A 20,387-nucleotide genomic window follows, 5' to 3' on the forward strand; every position below is an offset into this window, starting at 1 on the left:
TCCTTCGCCTCTGCCTCTATATTTGAAATTCAGGACAGAGACGGTGTTGTAATTTCCTGCATTAAACATTTATGATTCCTGAGAAAGGATCTGAGAACGCAAATCATCCTGAGTAAACAGCAGCAGGCGGGGAACTGTGTTCAGCTCCAAAGGAATCATATCAATCAACGTGTGAACAACAAAAGTGTCCAGTAACCACTTGCTACATGTCAGAATTGGTCAAATATTTAATGCTCCAATATGCATCAGCAAATCACCAATTCAGTTCAATGTAAATAGAAATTAAATGTCGTAATATCCAGTATCAAGCAGTCTTCTAAAGACAGTGTTGCCGTCATGGCCTGCTAACTGTTCCAATAGCTAACATTGGAATATTCCAATATTCCAATATGGATTTTTCTATATCTAAATGTGACTGTGCGGTGAAGCTAAAAATTAAACTACTGTAATAATTGGTGCAACAACAGTTACATTTTGTCAGAAATATTTACAAATAAAATATAAATGGGGCATATGGGATCATTTCACCTCCTCTGGGTGTCACAGACACAGAATCTGAGCACCGGCAAGAGGAGCGTTCATATCTACTAGCTGGGGTTTATTTGACTATTTTTATGATTTACTTCATTTGTAAGAAATAAGCTATGTAGGAATATATGTGTGTGCCTGTGTTCGCATTGTGCGTGTTTGTGTTTGTGTGGGTCAGACACACAACGTGTCCACATTTGTGTGGCTCATAAACATTGTGTTGATTTTGTGCTCCACTTACATGAAGAGCATTAGGGTTGTGTTTATGTGAGTCGTGTGGAAATTAGGGCATAAGCAAATTATCACTGATATTTAAGATAAGTTATAATTTGCTTATCTTAGAGATAAGTGAATTATTCTAAGATAATAAACAAATTATTACGTATCTCTAAGATAAGTAATAATTTGCTTATTATTATCTGTAATAAGTAATAATTTGCTTATTATCTTAGAGATAAATAAATTATCTCTAAGATAATAAGCAAATTATTACGTATCTCTAAGATAAGTAATTGTGTGTCTGTAATAATTTGCTCGTCTTAAGCAAATTATTCTCAGGTAAGAGAAGATCCTACATCATGGTCCTGCTGCTGGCCTCTGGTCTGTTGTCTCCTCCCCGACTCTTTGCTCCTTCTATTGTGACAATAAACATTTCTTTAAAATATATCAAAAGCAACAGTGAGAACAACTTTTGCAAAGGAAAAAAACAGGACTGGGTTTATTCCTGGCAACAACTAGCTATCAAGCAATGCAACATGGCTCAACGCAACAGCAAAGGCCCCTCCTTTTCCAGTTCAGGCATTCGCCTTGTTAGGCCTACGACAAAGATTATTTTGCCCACAGCTGATGAAGCCAATAGGACCTCATCACATCTGCAAAAAGCAGAGACGAGATGCTAAGGCCACTAAAAACTGATCCCATTAAAAAACCTTGACTGCATCTAGAAACTGGTGGGGAAGAGCAACCTGTGGAGAGCAACCTGTGGAGAGCAACCTGTGGAGAGCAACCTGTGGAGGGCACCTGTGGAGAGCAACCTGTGGAGGGGCAAACCTGAAGAGGGCAACCTGTGGAAAGCAACCTGTGGAGAGCAACCTGTGGAGAGCAACCTGTGGAGGGCAACCTGTGGAGGGCAACCTGCAGGAGGCAACCTGCGGAGGGCAACCTATGGAGAGCAACCTGTGGAGAGCAACCTGCGGAGAGCAAACCTGTGGAGGGCAACCTATGGAGAGCAAACCCTGTGGAGAGCAACCTGCGGAGAGCAACCTGTGGAGGGCAACTCTCACTATGTTTCTCTAATCTGAACCATTTGCAAATTCAATTTTCTAGAAATTAATACTACCTTTGTGAGGACAATGTACATTAGTCAATAACCCCAATTTAAATCATTTTTGAAATCCTGGGGGGAACCGGAGCACCCGGAGAAAACCCCACACTAACACGGGGAGAACAGACAAACTCCCACAGAAAGAGGCGCCTGGTTGAGAATGAAGAACGCTTTTCTGTGAAGATGCAGCGCTAACCACTGCATCACCGTGTTGTCCTTTTTTGTTTTTTAGTCTAAAATGTAAAATGTAATTTGGGGTTTTGAAAATGGTTCAGGACTGACCTGGACTCTTTAACTAGTTGCTTGTTTTAGAGGTTTTCTTGCTTTTCTCACCACAAATGTTTCTCCAATCGGAACCGTTTGCAAATTAAATTTTCCAGAAATTAATACTACCTTTTTTGAGGACAATTTACTTTGGTCAATAACCCTAATTTATATGGTTTTGGAAATCTGTGGGAAACCGGAGCACCCGGAGAAAAACCCACGGTCATTTTTTTGGGGGGGATCTAAAATAAGAAATATATTTTGGGGTTTGCAAACGGTTCAGAAATTAAATTTTTTCCTAGTCGCTTGACTCAGAGGCTTTTCTTGCTTTTTCTTCTTGAACATTTGTGGTTTTCTGAGCCCCAAACAGTGTCGTATCTTCTTCCACACTGATTTTTCCTCGGCGACTGCCCCCACTGGTTCCTGTGACAGATTTTCCACAGAGCGGTCCGTCACGTCCATGGATTCTAAGTTACTCGGCATGTTTTCCATAAAGTCGTTTACCTGGTTGGGAGAGGCATCAGGAACATCAATGTTTTCTGACAGGGTTTCCTCTGTCAGACGGTCCTGATCCATGGACGCAGTGTCAGAAACCTTGTTTTCCGGGGTAGTGTCTTTCTCGTTTGGTTCTTTTTGTCTCTCAGGTGCTAATTCGTGTTTGTGTTGATGATCAGTTTTCATGTTTTCCTGCTGTGAGTTAAGCTCACAGCCGGAGGGAAGTTGTTGAAAAGCAGTCAGTTGTTTTAGGAGACTGTCTTTCTCAGCTTTAAGCTCGGTGATAATCTTCAGGACACTCATCATTTGCTCTGAATAAGTTTTAATCTCTTTATGTATATGCTGCTTAGATGTTTCTAACTGCTGCATTAGAGTCAGAACATTTCCTTCATATCTGGCTTTTAGTTCGTGGTAATTAACTGTTGCGAATTCCAGAACAGATTGCAGATGTTTTATTAGCCTTAGTTGATTGCCATTGGAGGAAAGAGATATCTTCTGCATTTTTCTGATTGAGGTTGTCCTTCTCTGCTCTGAGTGCCTTGATGAGCTCAACTAAGATCATGCTTGGTTTTTTCCAAATTAGCTTCTGTCATATGAGTCAAATCTGCTTCATACCTCAACTTTAGTTCTTCGTATGAACCATTAATCTGCTTCCAGTTCTCTCAACAGGTATTTCTCGGATTCCTTGAAGCTGCTGATCTCCTTGGACATTTTCTCTATTAAATTTTGGCCCTGTCTGATCTTGTCTTCATTGACCATCCTGCAGGTCAGCCTGACGTTTGATCTCACTAATGTCTGCTTCAGATTTGGACTGAAGCTCCTCGTATTTAGCCTTCATGTCGTCCAGCTCTTGTTGGAGTGCTCTGTTTTTGTCTTTTAACTCCTCAATCCTTGACATGAACGCTCGCTCTGTGGCAATATGATCTATCTTCGCTAGGTCTAAGTCCTCTTGCAGCTGCTGTTTTGTGTGGCTGTCCACCTCGGAATCGATAATTGCTGGGCTGAGAGTCTCTGGATTGTTGCCCTTTTCAATTGCCTGTAGTTTTTTCTTCAACTCGATGTTCCTGCTGAGGAAAATCTCCTTAAGAGCCCTCTGCCTCTCTACCTCAGCTTTTGTTTCCTCCAGTTTTGTTTGGGTATCGTCCAGCTTTTGGTTCTGGTCAAATAATTTTGCTTTCTCCATTTTTAAAAGAGAGGCAAGTCGTTGTATCTCTATGTGGAAATCAAAGGGAGGAGGTCTGTTCCCTACCCACCCATACTGACGTCCTTTGGCTATAATCACTGATGGAACAATTTTGGCTTTGATGTGCCATGTTTTGACAAAATAATACTTGTTCAAATCAGTCTGCTAACAATCTCACTGTAAAAGCGCTTTGCGTGCGTCTGAACTCCTCAGTAGTGCAGCAAGCAATGACAAGAAGGTAGAAGTTTGTTACATAGATAGAGAGCTGATGACATCACAAGCATGACTCTAGTTGTGACATCACAGAGTTTTCCTTCATCTTTGGAATGTGTTACCGTTGGTTACACTGTCTATGTTGTTATACAAGCAGTTTATGGAGAGACGTTTTTTTTGGCAATATTTACATAAAATGTGTGAATTTAGATTTCCAGATTTGTTTCATTGTGTCCAATGAAACATAAAACCTTTCAAAACGTTTTCACACACTCACACTTTTACAAACCTGAAAGTTGCAAAGAAAAATGATACTCTCCTTTAAATCTTTGTTTTAATATGTAGCGTCGCTGCTGGCTATCTGTTTGTATTGGGACTTTTTTGTCCTCCTCTGTGATTCTGTACATTCATTTTCGCGTTTAGATGTTTTCCTGTTGGCCTTTCTTTAAACCCCTCAAGAGGCTCGGCAGCACAAACACTCAGCGATGATCGAGATCAGCGGGAGCTTACATCCATCAATCAGTTCTTGGTCCATTAAGTCCCCACAGAAATATTATCTGTTTCTTTTTGTCTTTTTTTTTACTCTTGGTTTTGTGCTGCTTCTGTCTGCTGTCTCTCTTTGGATCCGTTTGGCCTGAGGTACCGGCTCTCCAGAACTAATCTAGACAAAAGTTTTCTCTTTTGTGATGTGATTTAAAAAAATGCCTCAAAGTCTTTTGTATTATTATTATTATTATTTGCTCTACAGAGCTAAAGCTGGTTGAATAATCTGTTGGTCTCCTCCTTTCTTCCTTTTGTAGAAATATTTGATATTTGAGAGATAAGACACGCCGTGTCTTCCATTTTGTTGACCCCAGTAAAGGTTCCTCATTTCTGCCTGCTACTATGATTGAAGTCTGAGTTCTCCAGCAATCAGTGCAGAACGATTACCAATGAAACATGCAGCAGGAGATCTCTCACCTGTGTAACAACACCGGCTGTTTTACCTGGAGGTTGATACTGATGGAGCTGACAGTCTATGAAGCAACACTGACCTGAAACATAAAATATGCTGCTATAATTGGAACTCTATAATGTAATCTCAGTAAATATGTTTTATACTATGTCTATTTTTATAAACTATCGTATCCGTAATAAAAACAGATAGGTTGCTGAATCTAGCTGATGGGTCGGTCCCGAATGTTTGGGCTGTTAGAGTCGGTTCTTTGAATTGAACCATGGGAACCGGCTCCTAGAGCCGTTCTTCATTATGAGGGCCGGGGCTGCAAACACAGTTCCTACCCAACTCTTCAAACCGCACAGTGATCGATCTGCACAGGTGCTGTGAGGAACAAAAGACAATTTTAACTCTGTTTCTCGTCCAGTAGCATAAACACTGAAATTAAGAAACCACAATCCCTGAATTAGGAGGGAATGTGGCCGCATTTTCTGTACTATTTATTTTTCTCATTTTCAGCACTGACCTTACTTGAAGGGAAAACTTAAGGCTTACAAAAACTTTGTATTTTCTGTCCTGGAGGGTATACTAAGAAGCTGGTTCAGTTGTAAAGCAGGTTAAGTTAACCTTGTGCTATAGGTAAAGCACCTAATTTTCTTAACTAAATGATGCCTGCAGGTATATCTATTAGCAGGTTTAATTTTGCCTGCACTTGGTTGGGTACATTATTTTAACTGTATTTGACAAGTTTACCAAAATATAAAAAATGTCATTCAAACTGCATTTGCTTTGTTTTACTTTTTACTTGTACTTTTCATTACATTACTTGAGTACATCCATTTTTACAGTAATTTAAATACTTAAGTACAAGAAGTTTCAGATACTTTAAGACTTTAACTAAGTAACATTTCAGTCAGTGACTTGGACTTTTACCAAAGTCATATTTTGGAGAGGTACTTGTACTTTTACTTGACTCTGAGATTTCAGTACTTTATACAACACTGGTTGTAAGATATTTAATATAACTTTATGTTGAGAGGAGGCTCAAAGTGGAAAATTCAAAGTGGAACTAAAATCGTTTACAGTTTCTTCAGTGCAGCCAAAGTGAAACACAAGGGAAACTACGGAGCTCACGAGGTAGCATTAGCTCCTCTTAGAAGGTAGTTTGAAAACAGGTTTGGTGTTTTCGGTAAATATTTCCGTGTTTTCAGTGAAAATATCTTCAGTTCAGCCTCAGAGAGAGTTTATCAACGAGCAGGTAACTCCTGCTGGAGAAACATTCACAGAGTTTAAAGAAATCAACGTTAAGATGGAGGAAGAGATGGAGGATCAGCGCAGACTGATGGATTTTACCCGGATACCGAGGATCATCTTACACCGGAATAGGTACGAAACACCTTCATGTTTTACTGATTAATCAGGTTTAAGAAAGACGAAGCTGAAGTTGGTTTCCAATTCAAGCTTCCGATTCGGGAAATGGCTAAAGGGCGATTCCACCAATTTTTTTCCTTCCGCATCTTTAATCGACTCTAGTTTAGACATTTCAGTGAATTGCAAAGCAGTATAGGAAAGCTAGGATACTAGCCTGAAAATATCAATGATTAACACTACTTAAAGACAAAAAACAAACAAAAAAACCCCAAAACAACGTTACACTGAAGGAAATCTTACACCTAATACAGTTTACTGGAGAGACTGGTTAAACATCGCTGTATCTGAAAACTATTTAAACAATCTGCACAAATGATAATATTAAATACTCACTGGTTGGCTGTAAGGAGCCACAGGTTCCTTCTCTGCTAGCCCTAAAAAAATAAAAATAGTAAAAGTCTCAATTATGTTTAATTTTAGCTAAAATTTAACTTTTATTCTACAAATTAGTTGCTTATTGGTGTCATTGAGGTTTAATTTCCTACTTTAAAAAGTGCCTTAAATGCATCTCATATCATTCTAAGTATTTAAAATACTTGGAATGATCAACTTTGACCTGGACTGTTTACTATTCATCATATAATATCTAAATTACAGTTTGTAATCCGTGACTGTCTTATCTTATAAAAAATGTCTATACTCCAACTTTTAGTTTATGTATTCATCTTCAGTGAGTTTAATAGATGAACTCTCACCTTGCCCCATACCTGTCAAGCTGTAGGTTTGAGAATATGGGAAATGTCGCCTGGATTTGGGGGAGAGGAGGCGAACGAAGGAACGTAAGATGGGGGTGGAGGGGAGGGAAATGGACCAGGAGACAGACAAAGTCCAGGGGGGAGGGCCCATTGCATTAAATAAATGACTTAAATAATTTATATCATTGTCCATTTTCACCTTTCATATTTAATCTTCCAAAGTGTCCAACATTCATGTCAAATATTTTCAATAGGATCATTTTGCCATTATTTTCTGCATGTTAACAACAATCACCCCACTGTTACCAATTCTGCTGCGAATCGCAGGAAAGTAAAGGCTGAGATTTAGTCGTGCTTTGAAAGTGTGTGTGTTGAGTGTGTGAGTGGAGCAATGTCTGACAATATCAGTGGGTCAAGATGTGAAAGCACTTTAGGGCTTTGCTTTAGAGATTTTATGTCATTCTTTGATGTGATATATATCCTGAAGCTACATAGAGGAAGAAAACGTTTTGTAATATTTGAATGGAAGCCACTAGATTAAGCCACTAAGTTAAGCTATCACCATCTTGTTTGCTCACCTGGAGGTCCATAATATCATATTTTGACTCGCATCTAGTTCCATTCTGGTCAGAAGAACCTCATTGGTTGAGTTAATGTTCATTCTTGTAAGATTGTGATTTTAGAATAACCCTCCAAAAATCCTGTTTTTATCCAAACAAAATATTTAAAATGAAGACTTCTTGTTTGATTGACATTTAAAGGCTTTTGTTTTGTCTTTTTGTCCAGATCTCCCACAATGTTGTGTGTAAAGAGGAGGAGGTTCTCAATGAAACAGAACCACAGAGGAACCAACTCATCTCTCATGGCTCTGCAGAAACTGAGAACCAGAATCAGGAAGGAATCAATTCTGAAGACCCAGGAAAAGAGAGAAAGGAAGAACAAAAACAAAAGGAGAAATATGAGAAAACCAAAGAGCAGAAAGGCAGAACTGACACTTCAAAACAAAAAAAGCACAAGAAAGCGCACGCAGGTCAAAAATTATATTCTTGTAAAATTTGTGATAAAACCTTTTCTCGAAACGATATCTTGCTGAGACACAGAAGAATTCACAAAGATGAGCGGCCTTTTTCTTGTGGGACTTGTGTAAAGAGTTACAGTGAAAGAGGGACTTTAACTCATCACATGAGAATTCACACAGGTGAGAAGCCCTTCTCATGTGGGACCTGTGGAAAGAGTTACAGTGAAAGAGGGCCTTTAACTCGGCACATGAGAATTCACACAGGTGAGAAGCCTTTCTCCTGTGGATCCTGTGGAAAGAGTTTCTCTCGAAAGGACGCTCTAAATGTTCACATGATAACTCACACAGATGAGAAGCCTTTCTCTTGTGGGTCTTGTGGAAGATGTTTCTCTCAAAAAGGTTATTTAAATGTTCACATGATAACTCACACAGATGAGAAGCCTTTCTCTTGTGGGTCTTGTGGAAGAAGTTTCTCTCAAAAAGGTTATTTAAATGTTCATATGAAAATTCACACAGGTGAGAGGTTTTTCTCTTGTGTGACTTGTGGAAAAAGTTTCACACAAAAACAACATTTATCTTATCACCTGAAAATTCACACAGGTGAGAAGCCTTTCGCTTGTGGGATCTGTGGACAGAGTTTCTCTCGAAAGGACGCTCTAAATGTTCACATGATAACTCACACAGATGAGAGGCCTTTCTCTTGTGGGTCTTGTGGAAAACGTTTCTCTCAAAAAGGTTATTTAAATGTTCACATGAGAATTCACACGGGTGAAAGGCCTTTCTCTTGTGGGACTTGTGGAAAAAGTTTCACACAAAAACAACATTTATCTTATCACCTGAAAATTCACACAGGTGAGAAGCCTTTCGCTTGTGGGATCTGTGGAAAGAGTTACAGTGAAAAACATACTTTAACTCATCACATGAGAATTCACACAGGTGAGAAGCCTTTCACTTGTGGTGTCTGTGGAAAGAGTTACAGTGAAAAACGTACTTTAACTCATCACATGAGAATTCACACAGGTGAGAAGCCTTTCTCTTGTGGGTCGTGTGGAAAACGTTTCTCTCAAAAAGGTGATTTAAATGTTCACATGAGAATTCACACGGGTGAGAAGCCTTTCTCTTGTGGGTCTTGTGGAAAAAGTTTCACTCAAAAAGAACATTTATCTTATCACCTGAGAATTCACACAGGTGACAAACCTTTCTCTTGTGGGACTTGTGGAAAAAGTTTCACCCTGAAAACAACTTTAAATGATCATATGACAATTCACACAGGTGAGAAGCCATTCTCATGTTGGAGCTGTGGAAAAAGTTACAGTAACAGAAGTAATTTATCTCGTCACATGGAGACTCACTCTGATGAGAAGCTATAGGTCCAAAACAGATCCGATCCAATTTGGCATCTAATCTTATGGAAAATCTGGTCAGATGATGTAAACAGCAAGTTGAACATATTAAAGTCAACAGATTCTTGCAGGCTGCTAGTGATTCACTGTGATTGTGTCTTTCACTGTCTGACCAAGATAAACCTGAGGTCTACTTTTGCCTAGCAGCTTGTTTCCTTAATCCAGTTTTTTGTTTTAATTCTCAGTCGTATTTGTACTTAAGATCCCCATCAGTATCCCATTAGATACTGAAGTTAAAGAGGGGAACACATTCAGACAGGATTCATTTCTGTGCATTTCAGTTTTCATGGAGTTCTGTACCATGTAGAATAATTGAGTTTAGCTTTTATTTGAAGTTTCTGTGTATGACTGGATGTAAAATACTTTAGAAATGAAAGCAGTGAAATGTTCTTGTTTTACCATAAATAAAACTCTATGATGTTTGTTTGAAAGAAATCTAAAAAAAATATACACTAGTATTTTGAGCAGAATATGCTTTTTAATAACTGTTGATCTGAATAAATATTGATGGATTATTCAGTGATTGTCATCGTCATTAACTGTTGCCATATTTTTAAAATGTCAGCTTTAAGTAAAGCATCTAAAGATCCTTGCAATACAGTAAAACATGAGTTTTTACACAAATTGAATTTTTTTCATTTCCTCAATATCAAAATTTAAGACAGTTTTCAAAAATGTCACATTCATTACATTTTACCACATTAAAAGTATTTTATATTAATTAGTCTGATTTATTATTCTAATCTCAAATGTAATGTTGAAAATGAGATCTAGATCTCAACGGGGTTTACCTGATTAAATAAAGAATTATTATTAAAAAGTCTTTGTGATGTTTCAAGAGCCACGGTATCCAGGGTTATGTCAGCATACCACCAAGAAGGACGAACCACATCCAATAGGATTAACTGTGGATGCAAGAGGAAGCTGTCTGAAAGGGATGTTCGGGTGCTAACCCGGATTGTATCCAAAAAACATAAAACCACGGCTGCCCAAATCACGGCAGAATTAAATGTGCACCTCAACTCTCCTGTTTCCACCAAAACTGTCCATCGGGAGCTCCACAGGGTCAATATACACGGCCGGGCTGCTATAGCCAAACTTTTGGTCACTCGTGCCAATGCCAAACGTCGGTTTCAATGGTGCAAGGAGCGCAATCTTGGGCTGTGGACAATGTGAAACATGTATTGTTCTCTGATGAGTCCACCTTTACTGTTTTCCCCACATCCGGGAGAGTTACGGTGTGGAGAAGCCCCAAAGAAGCGTACCACCCAGACTGTTGCATGCCCAGAGTGAAGCATGGGGGTGGATCAGTGATGGTATGGGTTGCCATATCATGGCATTCCCTTGGCCCCATACTTGTGCTAGATGGGCGCATCACTGCCAAGGACTACCGAACCATTCTGGAGGACCATGTGCATCCAATGGTTCAAACATTGTATCCTGAAGGAGGTGCCGTGTATCAGGATGACAATGCACCAATACACACAGCGAGATTGGTGAAAGATTGTTTTGATGAACATGAAAGTGAAGTTGAACATCTCCCATGTCCTGCACAGTCACCAGATCTAAATATTATTGAGCCACTTTGGGTGTTTTTGGAGGAGCGAGTCAGGAAACATTTTCCTCCACCAGCATCACGTCGTGACCTGGCCACTATCCTGCAAGAAGAATGGCTTAAAATCCCTCTGACCACTGTGCAGGACTTGTATATGCCATTCCCAAGACGAATTGATGCTGTATTGGCTGCAAAAGGAGGCCCTACACCATACTAATAAGTTATTGTGGTCTAAAACCAGGTGTTTACCTATCTCCTTTTACCAAGGTGTTGAGGGGATCCGTTTTGGTGGCCTTAGGATGTCATCTCTGCTTTTTGCGGATGATGTGGTCCTATTGGCTTCATCAGGTCGTGATCTGCAGCTCTTGCTGGAGCGGTTCGCAGCCGAGTGTGAAGCGGCCTGGATGAGGATCAGTGCCTCCAAATCCGAGGCCATGGTCTTGAGCCGGAAAAGGGTAGAGTGCCTTCTCCGGTTCAGGGGGGGTGTCCTGCTCCAAGTGGAGGAGTTCAAGTATCTTGGGATCTTGTACATGAACGAGGGAAGAAGGGAGCTGGAGATCGACAGGCGGATTGGCGCAGCGTCTGCCGTCAAGCGGGCGCTGTACCGGTCCGTCGTGGTGAAGAAAGAGCTGAGCCAAAAAGCGAAGCTCTCGATTTACCGGTCGATCTACGTTCCCACCCTCATCTATGGTCATGAGATTTGGGTCATGACCGAAAGAACGAGATCGCGGATACAAGCGGCCAAAATGGGTTTTCTCCGTAGGGTGGCTGGGCTCTCCCTTAGAGATAGGGTGAGAAGCTCAGTCATCCGGGAGGGACTCAGAGTAGAGCCGCTGCTCCTTCTCATCGAGAGGAGCCAGTTGAGGCTCGGGCATCTGGTCAGGATGACTCCTGGACGCCTCCCTGGTGAGGCGTTCCGGGCACGTCCCACCGGGAGGAGGCCCCGGGGAAGACCCAGGACACGCTGGAGGGACTATATCTCTGGGCTGGGAACGCCTCGGGATTCCCCCGGAGGAGCTGAATTATTCATAGTGGACTCACGGGATTATATTGCATTGTGTAACCCGCAATTAGTAAAGGACTTTTATTTTTGCGGGCCCACTTCCTGTGTTGCCTGAACTCTGCTAACTTATTTAAAGCCACGCCTCCAGTGCGCAGTAAAAGATCCTCACCTGTTCCACTGATTGTGGCTTGCTGTTGGCGTCTTCCTCAGGAATTCCTCCAAAAATCTTTGAACCTATTGATTTGATTGCTGGATGAGTTTGTTATTTGTTAACAGTATTATTTTTTCATGTGGTACTTCTGCTCGATTGCTCATTGGAGGGTTGTTTTATTAGAATCACTGGCATTGTTTACCTGGACCGCCACCAGGATTCTGTTAGTGCTGATTGTGGCTCAGTACGCCCCACTCTCTTCTAAAGGTAACTTGTTGCTGAATTTTGTGCGTATTCTGACACCTTTACATTGATGCTGAGGCACTGAAGTTTAAGATAAAATTGATCAGAACAGAATGTAGCTACACTTAAGTTGATTTTACGCAGTATATTTATTTATTTATTTATTTTCCTTCCCTCACTCTGCTTGAGTATTTGATGATTAATTTATTTTATTTTTCTTGATTGATATTTTGGAAGTGCACTTTAACTTTAAATTGATTAGTTGAAATATGATAGTTTTGTTTTGTTTTATTTAAATTATGGTTAATTTAACCTGATTGAAATGTTTGTTTAATTATTAGGAATCTAATTATTGCATTTGCATTTAGTATGCATAAACTAGATGTATAAATTTAATAATTATTTCCTTTGTATTATATTTGTACATAATTGTTTCTGATAAAACACTTAACGGGTTTTCTGACCTTTTAGGTCGGGGTTTTTTTTTTTTCACCTGTCGGATCAGATCCTCATCTGGATCGAAAGATGGCGAGCTAGGAATGGACTATGGACTTTATGATTTGGAAATCAATTTATTCTCTGACTCAATTCTCATGTGTCTCATTGTGTTGTTGTAATTGTATGTTTTTTTTTCAAATCACTTAATATATATTCACCAAAACTAAAAGCACTGCGTCCTGTTTTTTTCACACCTCAGGCTCCTTAAAAGGCCACTCTTCTGATGCTGCTTATGTAGCCGCAGTTAGCTGCCTAGCCCATAACTGTTACAATTGACATGAACATTTTCAGTGTGATTGTGTTTAAACTGAGACTAACTTTCATCCTTCTGAGAATTTATTCTCTAACATTATATGATCTTTCTACATCAAGTAAAGAAACTATTTCTGATAATATCTTTATAGAAGATCACATCACAATAAATACTTTTTAACTCTTTTATTATCAGTAAAAAAAACAAAAACAAATGTTTTGATCATCATGGAGTTGAAGTTTATGTCAACTGCATTCAGTTTATCTAACGTGTTTTTTAGCCTCTATTGAAGTATTCCACCATGTTGGCCATTAAGTCCCATTAGCTTTTCATCTGGACACTTAGTAAAAAATCATAAGCTTGAATTTTTTATCCTGATCTGACTTAGAAACAAACCACATGAATTCTGCAGAATTTTACCACAAAATTAGTTTTGCGGTTCCTTAAGTGACTGAAAAAAATATGAAAGAACGAAGCAAAACTGACTTTGTCTCATCCTTCGCCTCTGCCTCTATATTTGAAATTCAGGACAGAGACGGTGTTGTAATTTCCTGCATAAACATTTATGATTCCTGAGAAAGGATCTGAGAACGCAAATCATCCTGAGTAAACAGCAGCAGCAGGCGGAACTGTGTTCAGCTCCAAAGGAATCATATCAATCAACGTGTGAACAACAAAAGTGTCCAGTAACACTTGCTACATGTCAGAATTGGTCAAATATTTAATGCTCCAATATGCATCAGCAAATCACCAATTCAGTTCAATGTAAATAGAAATTAAATGTCGTAATATCCAGTATCAAGCAGTCTTCTAAAGACAGTGTTGCCGTCATGGCCTGCTAACTGTTCCAATAGCTAACATTGGAATATTCCAATATTCCAATATGGATTTTTCTATATCTAAATGTGACTGTGCGGTGAAGCTAAAAATTAACTACTGTAATAATTGGTGCAACAACAGTTACATTTTGTCAGAAATATTTACAAATAAAATATAAATGGGGCATATGGGATCATTTCACCTCCTCTGGGTGTCACAGACACAGAATCTGAGCACCGGCAAGAGGAGCGTTCATATCTACTAGCTGGGGTTTATTTTACTATTTTTATGATTTACTTCATTTGTAAGAAATAAGCTATGTAGGAATATATGTGTGCCTGTGTTGCATTGTGCGTGTTTGTGTTTGTGTGGGTCAGACACACAACGTGTCCACATTTGTGTGGCTCATAAGCATTGTGTTGATTTGTGCTCCACTTACATGAAGAGCATTAGGGTTGTGTTTATGTGAGTCGTGTGGAAATTAGGGCATAAGCAAATTATCACTGATATTTAAGATAAGTTATAATTTGCTTATCTTAGAGATAAGTGAATTATCTCTAAGATAATAAACAAATTTTACGTATCTCTAAGATAAGTAATAATTTGCTTATTATTATCTGTAATAAGTAATAATTTGCTTATTATCTTAGAGATAAAAAATTATCTCTAAGATAATAAGCAAATTATTACATATCTCTAAGATAAGTAATTGTGTGTCTGTAATAATTTGCTCGTCTTAAGCAAATTATTCTCAGGTAAGAGAAGATCCTACATCATGGTCCTGCTGCTGGCCTCTGGTCTGTTGTCTCCTCCCCGACTCTTTGCTCCTTCTATTGTGACAATAAACATTTCTTTAAAATATATCAAAAGCAACAGTGAGAACAACTTTTGCAAAGGAAAAAAACAGGACTGGGTTTATTCCTGGCAACAACTAGCTATCAAGCAATGCACATGGCTCAACAGCAACAGCAAGGGCCCCTCCTTTTCCAGTTCAGGCATTCGCCTTGTTAGGCCTACGACAAAGATTATTTGCCCACAGCTGATGAAGCCAATAGGACCTCATCACATCTGCAAAAAGCAGAGACGAGATGCTAAGGCCACTAAAACTGATCCCATTAAAAAACCTTGACTGGCATCTAGAAACTGGTGGGGAAGAGCAACCTGTGGAGAGCAACCTGTGGAGAGCAACCTGTGGAGAGCAACCTGTGGAGGGCAACCTGTGGAGAGCAACCTGTGGAAGCAACCTGAAGAGGGCAACCTGTGGAAAGCAACCTGTGGTAAAACTCTAAAACATGTATAATAATTCAGTGTTTAACTTTACAACTGAGTTTCAACCTGAAAGACTATAACCTGATATAATAACATTAGACTATTTTACAAAGTAAAAAGTTACAATATACATTCCAACATGGTTCTTCTCATCACGACTTAGGATTGGACACACTGGTCTAAATAGATCACTATTTTTGATAGGGAAACATCAGACAGGGAAATGTGACTGCAGGGAAGATGAGACATTGGAGCATGTTATTTTAAGTTGCAGGAATGATCTGTTTCAGAGAAACGTTAATAAGAAACCTTAGTAATATGAAAATGAAATTTGATATTGTTGATTTATTGCAAAAGGACTCGGGAAGCAGAGGATATCAGGCTATATTTGATTTTTTTGAAACAAAGTAAGTTATATAATAGGATATAGTTTTTTTTTTTGTTTGTTTGTGTTGTCATGTGGTCCACACTCCTTACCAGTTGGTGGCGGTAATGCTCACCCAACGTTTTTTGCCAACCGCCAATAAATTTCATCAAGAAGAAGAAGAAGAGATAACGGTCGCTAACACTGATGTTTATGAGCGCTGTGTAGCTGTACTCCTAGTAGAGATATTTTGATTTACAGGTAAGCTGGTGATGTTAATAATAAACTCTATGTTATGTTATTGTGTTCTGTTAAAAGACAAGTAAAATTACATTGTGTGATTTAAGTATTGCAATCCTAAAAATCCTAAAATTTCTTAATTTTAGGATTTTTTAAGAAAGTTTCTTAAAACTTTCTTAAAAGTTTCTTAATCTAAATGAATAAATCCTAAAAAAAAAAAAATCCTAAAATTTTTTTTAAATGCGTTTTTTAAAAAATGCATTTAGTTGTACATAAACTAAATAGTGTCCGTTCATACAGTTTAGGCTCCATGAAAGGAGAAATTACGTGTTAGAGAAGGCGTTCCGGCATCCTTCTGAGAATTTATTCTCTAACAATCATATGATTTTTCTACATCAAGTAAAGAAATTATTTCTAATAAGATCTTTATAGAAGATCACATCACAATAAAATGTTTTTTAACTCTTTTATTATCAGTAAAAAAAAAACAAAAACAAATGTTTTGATCATCATGGAGTTGAAGTTTATGTCAACTGCATTCAGTTTATCTAACGTGTTTTTAGCCTCTATTGAAGTATTCCACCATGTTGGCCATTAAGTCCCAGTTAGCTTTTCATCTGGACACTTAGTAAAAAATCATAAGCTTGAATTTTTTATCCTGATCTGACTTAGAAACAAACCACATGAATTCTGCAGAATTTTACCACAAAATTAGTTTTGCGGTTCCTTAAGTGACTGAAAAAAATATGAAAAGAACGAAGCAAAACTGACTTTGTCTCATCCTTCGCCTCTGCCTCTATATTTGAAATTCAGGACAGAGACGGTGTTGTAATTTCCTGCATAAACATTTATGATTCCTGAGAAAGGATCCGAGAACGCAAATCATCCTGAGTAAACAGCAGCAGGCGGGGAACTGTGTTCAGCTCCAAAGGAATCATATCAATCAACGTGTGAACAACAAAAGTGTCCAGTAACGACTTGCTACATGTCAGAATTGGTCAAATATTTAATGTTCCAATATGCATCAGCAAATCAACAATTCAGTTCAATGTAAATAGAAATTAAATGTCGTAATATCCAGTATCAAGCAGTCTTCTAAAGACAGTGTTGCCGTCATGGCCTGCTAACTGTTCCAATAGCTAACATTGGAATATTCCAATATTCCAATATGGATTTTTCTATATCTAAATGTGACTGTGCGGTGAAGCTAAAAATTAAACTACTGTAATAATTGGTGCAACAACAGTTACATTTTGTCAGAAATATTTACAAATAAAATATAAATGGGGCATATGGGATCATTTCACCTCCTCTGGGTGTCACAGACACAGAATCTGAGCACCGGCAAGAGGAGCGTTCATATCTACTAGCTGGGGTTTATTTGACTATTTTTATGATTTACTTCATTTGTAAGAAATAAGCTATGTAGGAATATATATGTGTGCCTGTGTTGCATTGTGCGTGTTTGTGTTTGTGTGGGTCAGACACACAACGTGTCCACATTTGTGTGGCTCATAAGCATTGTGTTGATTTTGTGCTCCACTTACATGAAGAGCATTAGGGTTGTGTTTGTGTGAGTCGTGTGGAAATTAGGGCATAAGCAAATTATCACTGATATTTAAGATAAGTTATAATTTGCTTATCTTAGAGATAAGTGAATTATCTCTAAGATAATAAACAAATTATTACGTATCTCTAAGATAAGTAATAATTTGCTTATTATTATCTGTAATAAGTAATAATTTGCTTATTATCTTAGAGATAAATAAATTATCTCTAAGATAATAAGCAAATTATTACGTATCTCTAAGATAAGTAATTGTGTGTCTGTAATAATTGCTCGTCTTAAGCAATTATTCTCAGGTAAGAGAAGATCCTACATCATGGTCCTGCTGCTGGCCTCTGGTCTGTTGTCTCCTCCCCGACTCTTTGCTCCTTCTATTGTGACAATAACATTTCTTTAAAATATATCAAAAGCAACAGTGAGAACAACTTTTGCAAAGGAAAAAAACAGGACTGGGTTTATTCCTGGCCAACAACTAGCTATCAAGCAATGCAACATGGCTCAACAGCAACAGAAGGGCCCCTCCTTTTCCAGTTCAGGCATTCGCCTTGTTAGGCCTACGACAAAGATTATTTGCCCACAACTGATGAAGCCAATAGGACCCTCATCACATCTGCAAAAAGCAGAGGACGAGATGCTAAGGCCACTAAAACGGATCCCATTAAAAACCTTGACTTGCATCTAGAAACTGGTGGGGAAGAGCAACCTGTGGAGAGCAACCTGTGGAGAGCAACCTGTGGAGAGCAACTGTGGAGGGCAACCTGTGGAGGGCAACCTGTGGAAAGCACCTGTGGAGAAGCAACCTGTGGAGAGCAACCTGTGGAGGGCAAACCTGTGGAAAGCAACCTGTGGAGAGCAACCTGTGGAGAGCAACCTGTGGAGAGCAACCTGTGGAGTGCAACCTGTGGAGGGGCAACCTGCAGAGGGCAACCTGCGGAGGGCAACCTATGGAGAGCAACCTGTGGAGAGCAACCTGCGGAGAGCAACCTGTGGAGGGGCAACTCTCACTATGTTTCTCTAATCTGAACCATTTGCAAATTCAATTTCTAGAAATTACTACCTTTGTGAGGACAATGTACATTAGTCAATAACCCAATTTAAATCATTTTTGAAATCCTGGGGGGAACCGGAGCACCCGGAGAAAAACCCCACACTAACACGGGGAGAACAGACAAACTCCCACAGAAAGAGGCGCCTGGTTGAGAATGAAGAACGCTTTTCTGTGAGATGCAGCACTAACCACTGCATCACCGTGTTGTCCTTTTTGTTTTTTAGTCTAAAATGTAAAATGTAATTTGGGGTTTGAAAATGGTTCAGGGACTGACCTGGACTCTTTAACTAGTTGCTTGTTTTTAGAGGTTTTCTTGCTTTTCTCACCACAAATGTTTCTCCAATCTGAATCGTTTGCAAATTAAATTTTCCAGAAATTAATACTACCTTTTTTGAGGACAATTTACTTTGGTCAATAACCCTAATTTATATGGTTTTGGAAATCTGTGGGGAAACCGGAGCACCCGGAGAAAAACCCACGGTCATTTTTTTGGGGGGGATCTAAAATAAGAAATATATTTTGGGGTTGCAAACGGTTTCAGAAATTAAATTTTTTCCTAGTCGCTTGACTCAGAGGCTTTCTTGCTTTTCTTCTTGAACATTTGTGGTTTTCTGAGCCCCAAACAGTGTCGTATCTTCTTCCACACTGATTTTTCCCTCGGCGACTGCCCCCACTGGTTCCTGTGACAGATTTTCCACAGAGCGGTCCGTCACGTCCATGGATTCTAAGTTACTCGGCATGTTTTCCGTAAAGTCATTTACCTGGTTGGGAGAGGCATCAGGAACATCAATGTTTTCTGACAGGGTTTCCTCTGTCAGACGGTCCTGATCCAAGGACGCAGTGTCAGAAACCTTGTTTTCCGGGGTAGTGTCTTTCTCGTTTGGTTCTTTTTGTCTCTCAGGTCCTAATTCGTGTTTGTGTTGATGATCAGTTTCCATGTTTTCCTGCTGTGAGTTAAGCTCACAGCCGGAGGGAAGTTGTTGAAAAGCAGTCAGTTGTTTTAGGAGACTGTCTTTCTCAGCTTTAAGCTCGGTGATAATCTTCAGGACACTCATCATTTGCTCTGAATAAGTTTTAATCTCTTTATGTATATGCTGCTTAGATGTTTCTAACTGCTGCATTAGAGTCAGAACATTTCCTTCATATCTGGCTTTTAGTTCGTGGTAATTAACTGTTGCGAATTCCAGAACAGATTGCAGATGTTTTATTACCTCAGTTGATTGCCATTGGAGGAAAGAGATATCTTCTGCATTTTTCTGATTGAGGTTGTCCTTCTCTGCTCTGAGTGCCTTGATGAGCTCAACAAGATCATGTTTGGTTTTTTCCAAATTAGCTTCTGTCATATGAGTCAAATCTGCTTCATACCTCAACTTTAGTTCTTCGTATGAACCATTAATCTGTTCCAGTTCTCTCAACAGGTATTTCTCGGATTCCTTGAAGCTGCTGATCTCCTTTGACATTTTCTCTATTAAATTTTGGCCCTGTCTGATCTTGTCTTCATTGACCATCTGCATGTCAGCCTGACGTTTGATCTCACTAATGTCTGCTTCAGATTTGGACTGAAGCTCCTCGTATTTAGCCTTCATGTCGTCCAGCTCTTGTTGGAGTGCTCTGTTTTGTCTTTTAATTCCTCAATCCTTGACATGAACGCTCGCTCTGTGGCAATATGATCTACCTTCACTGTGTCTAAGTCCTCTTGCAGCTGCTGTTTTGTTTCGCTGTCCACCTCGGAATCGATAATGCAGGGCTGAGAGTCTCTGGATTGTTGCCCTTTTCAATTGCCTGTAGTTTTTTCTTCAACTCGATGCTCCTGCCGATGAAAATCTCCTTAAGAGCTCTCTGCCTCTCTACCTCAGCTTTGTTTCCTCCAGTTTTGTTTGGGTGTC

The 20,387-nt window shown here is 39.2% G+C and overlaps 2 protein-coding genes across 2 annotated transcripts in view; both read left to right on the forward strand.

Annotated features, from left to right (window-relative positions):
- LOC116733102 (gastrula zinc finger protein XlCGF57.1-like) overlaps nucleotides 1–20,387 on the forward strand; it is a 366,755-nt gene that overhangs the window by 295,410 nt on the left and 50,958 nt on the right. The window lies entirely within an intron of this gene.
- LOC116733152 (gastrula zinc finger protein XlCGF57.1-like) lies at nucleotides 8,523–9,607 on the forward strand (the record flags this gene model as incomplete). Its single annotated transcript, XM_032583958.1, has 2 exons — nucleotides 8,523–8,611; nucleotides 8,780–9,607. Coding segments are annotated over 2 exons (768 nt in total), but the record flags the coding sequence as incomplete, so codon positions are not given.

The sequence above is a fragment of the Xiphophorus hellerii genome, chromosome 14 (genome assembly GCF_003331165.1).
Source record: "Xiphophorus hellerii strain 12219 chromosome 14, Xiphophorus_hellerii-4.1, whole genome shotgun sequence".
Classification (NCBI taxonomy): Eukaryota; Metazoa; Chordata; class Actinopteri; order Cyprinodontiformes; family Poeciliidae; genus Xiphophorus; species Xiphophorus hellerii.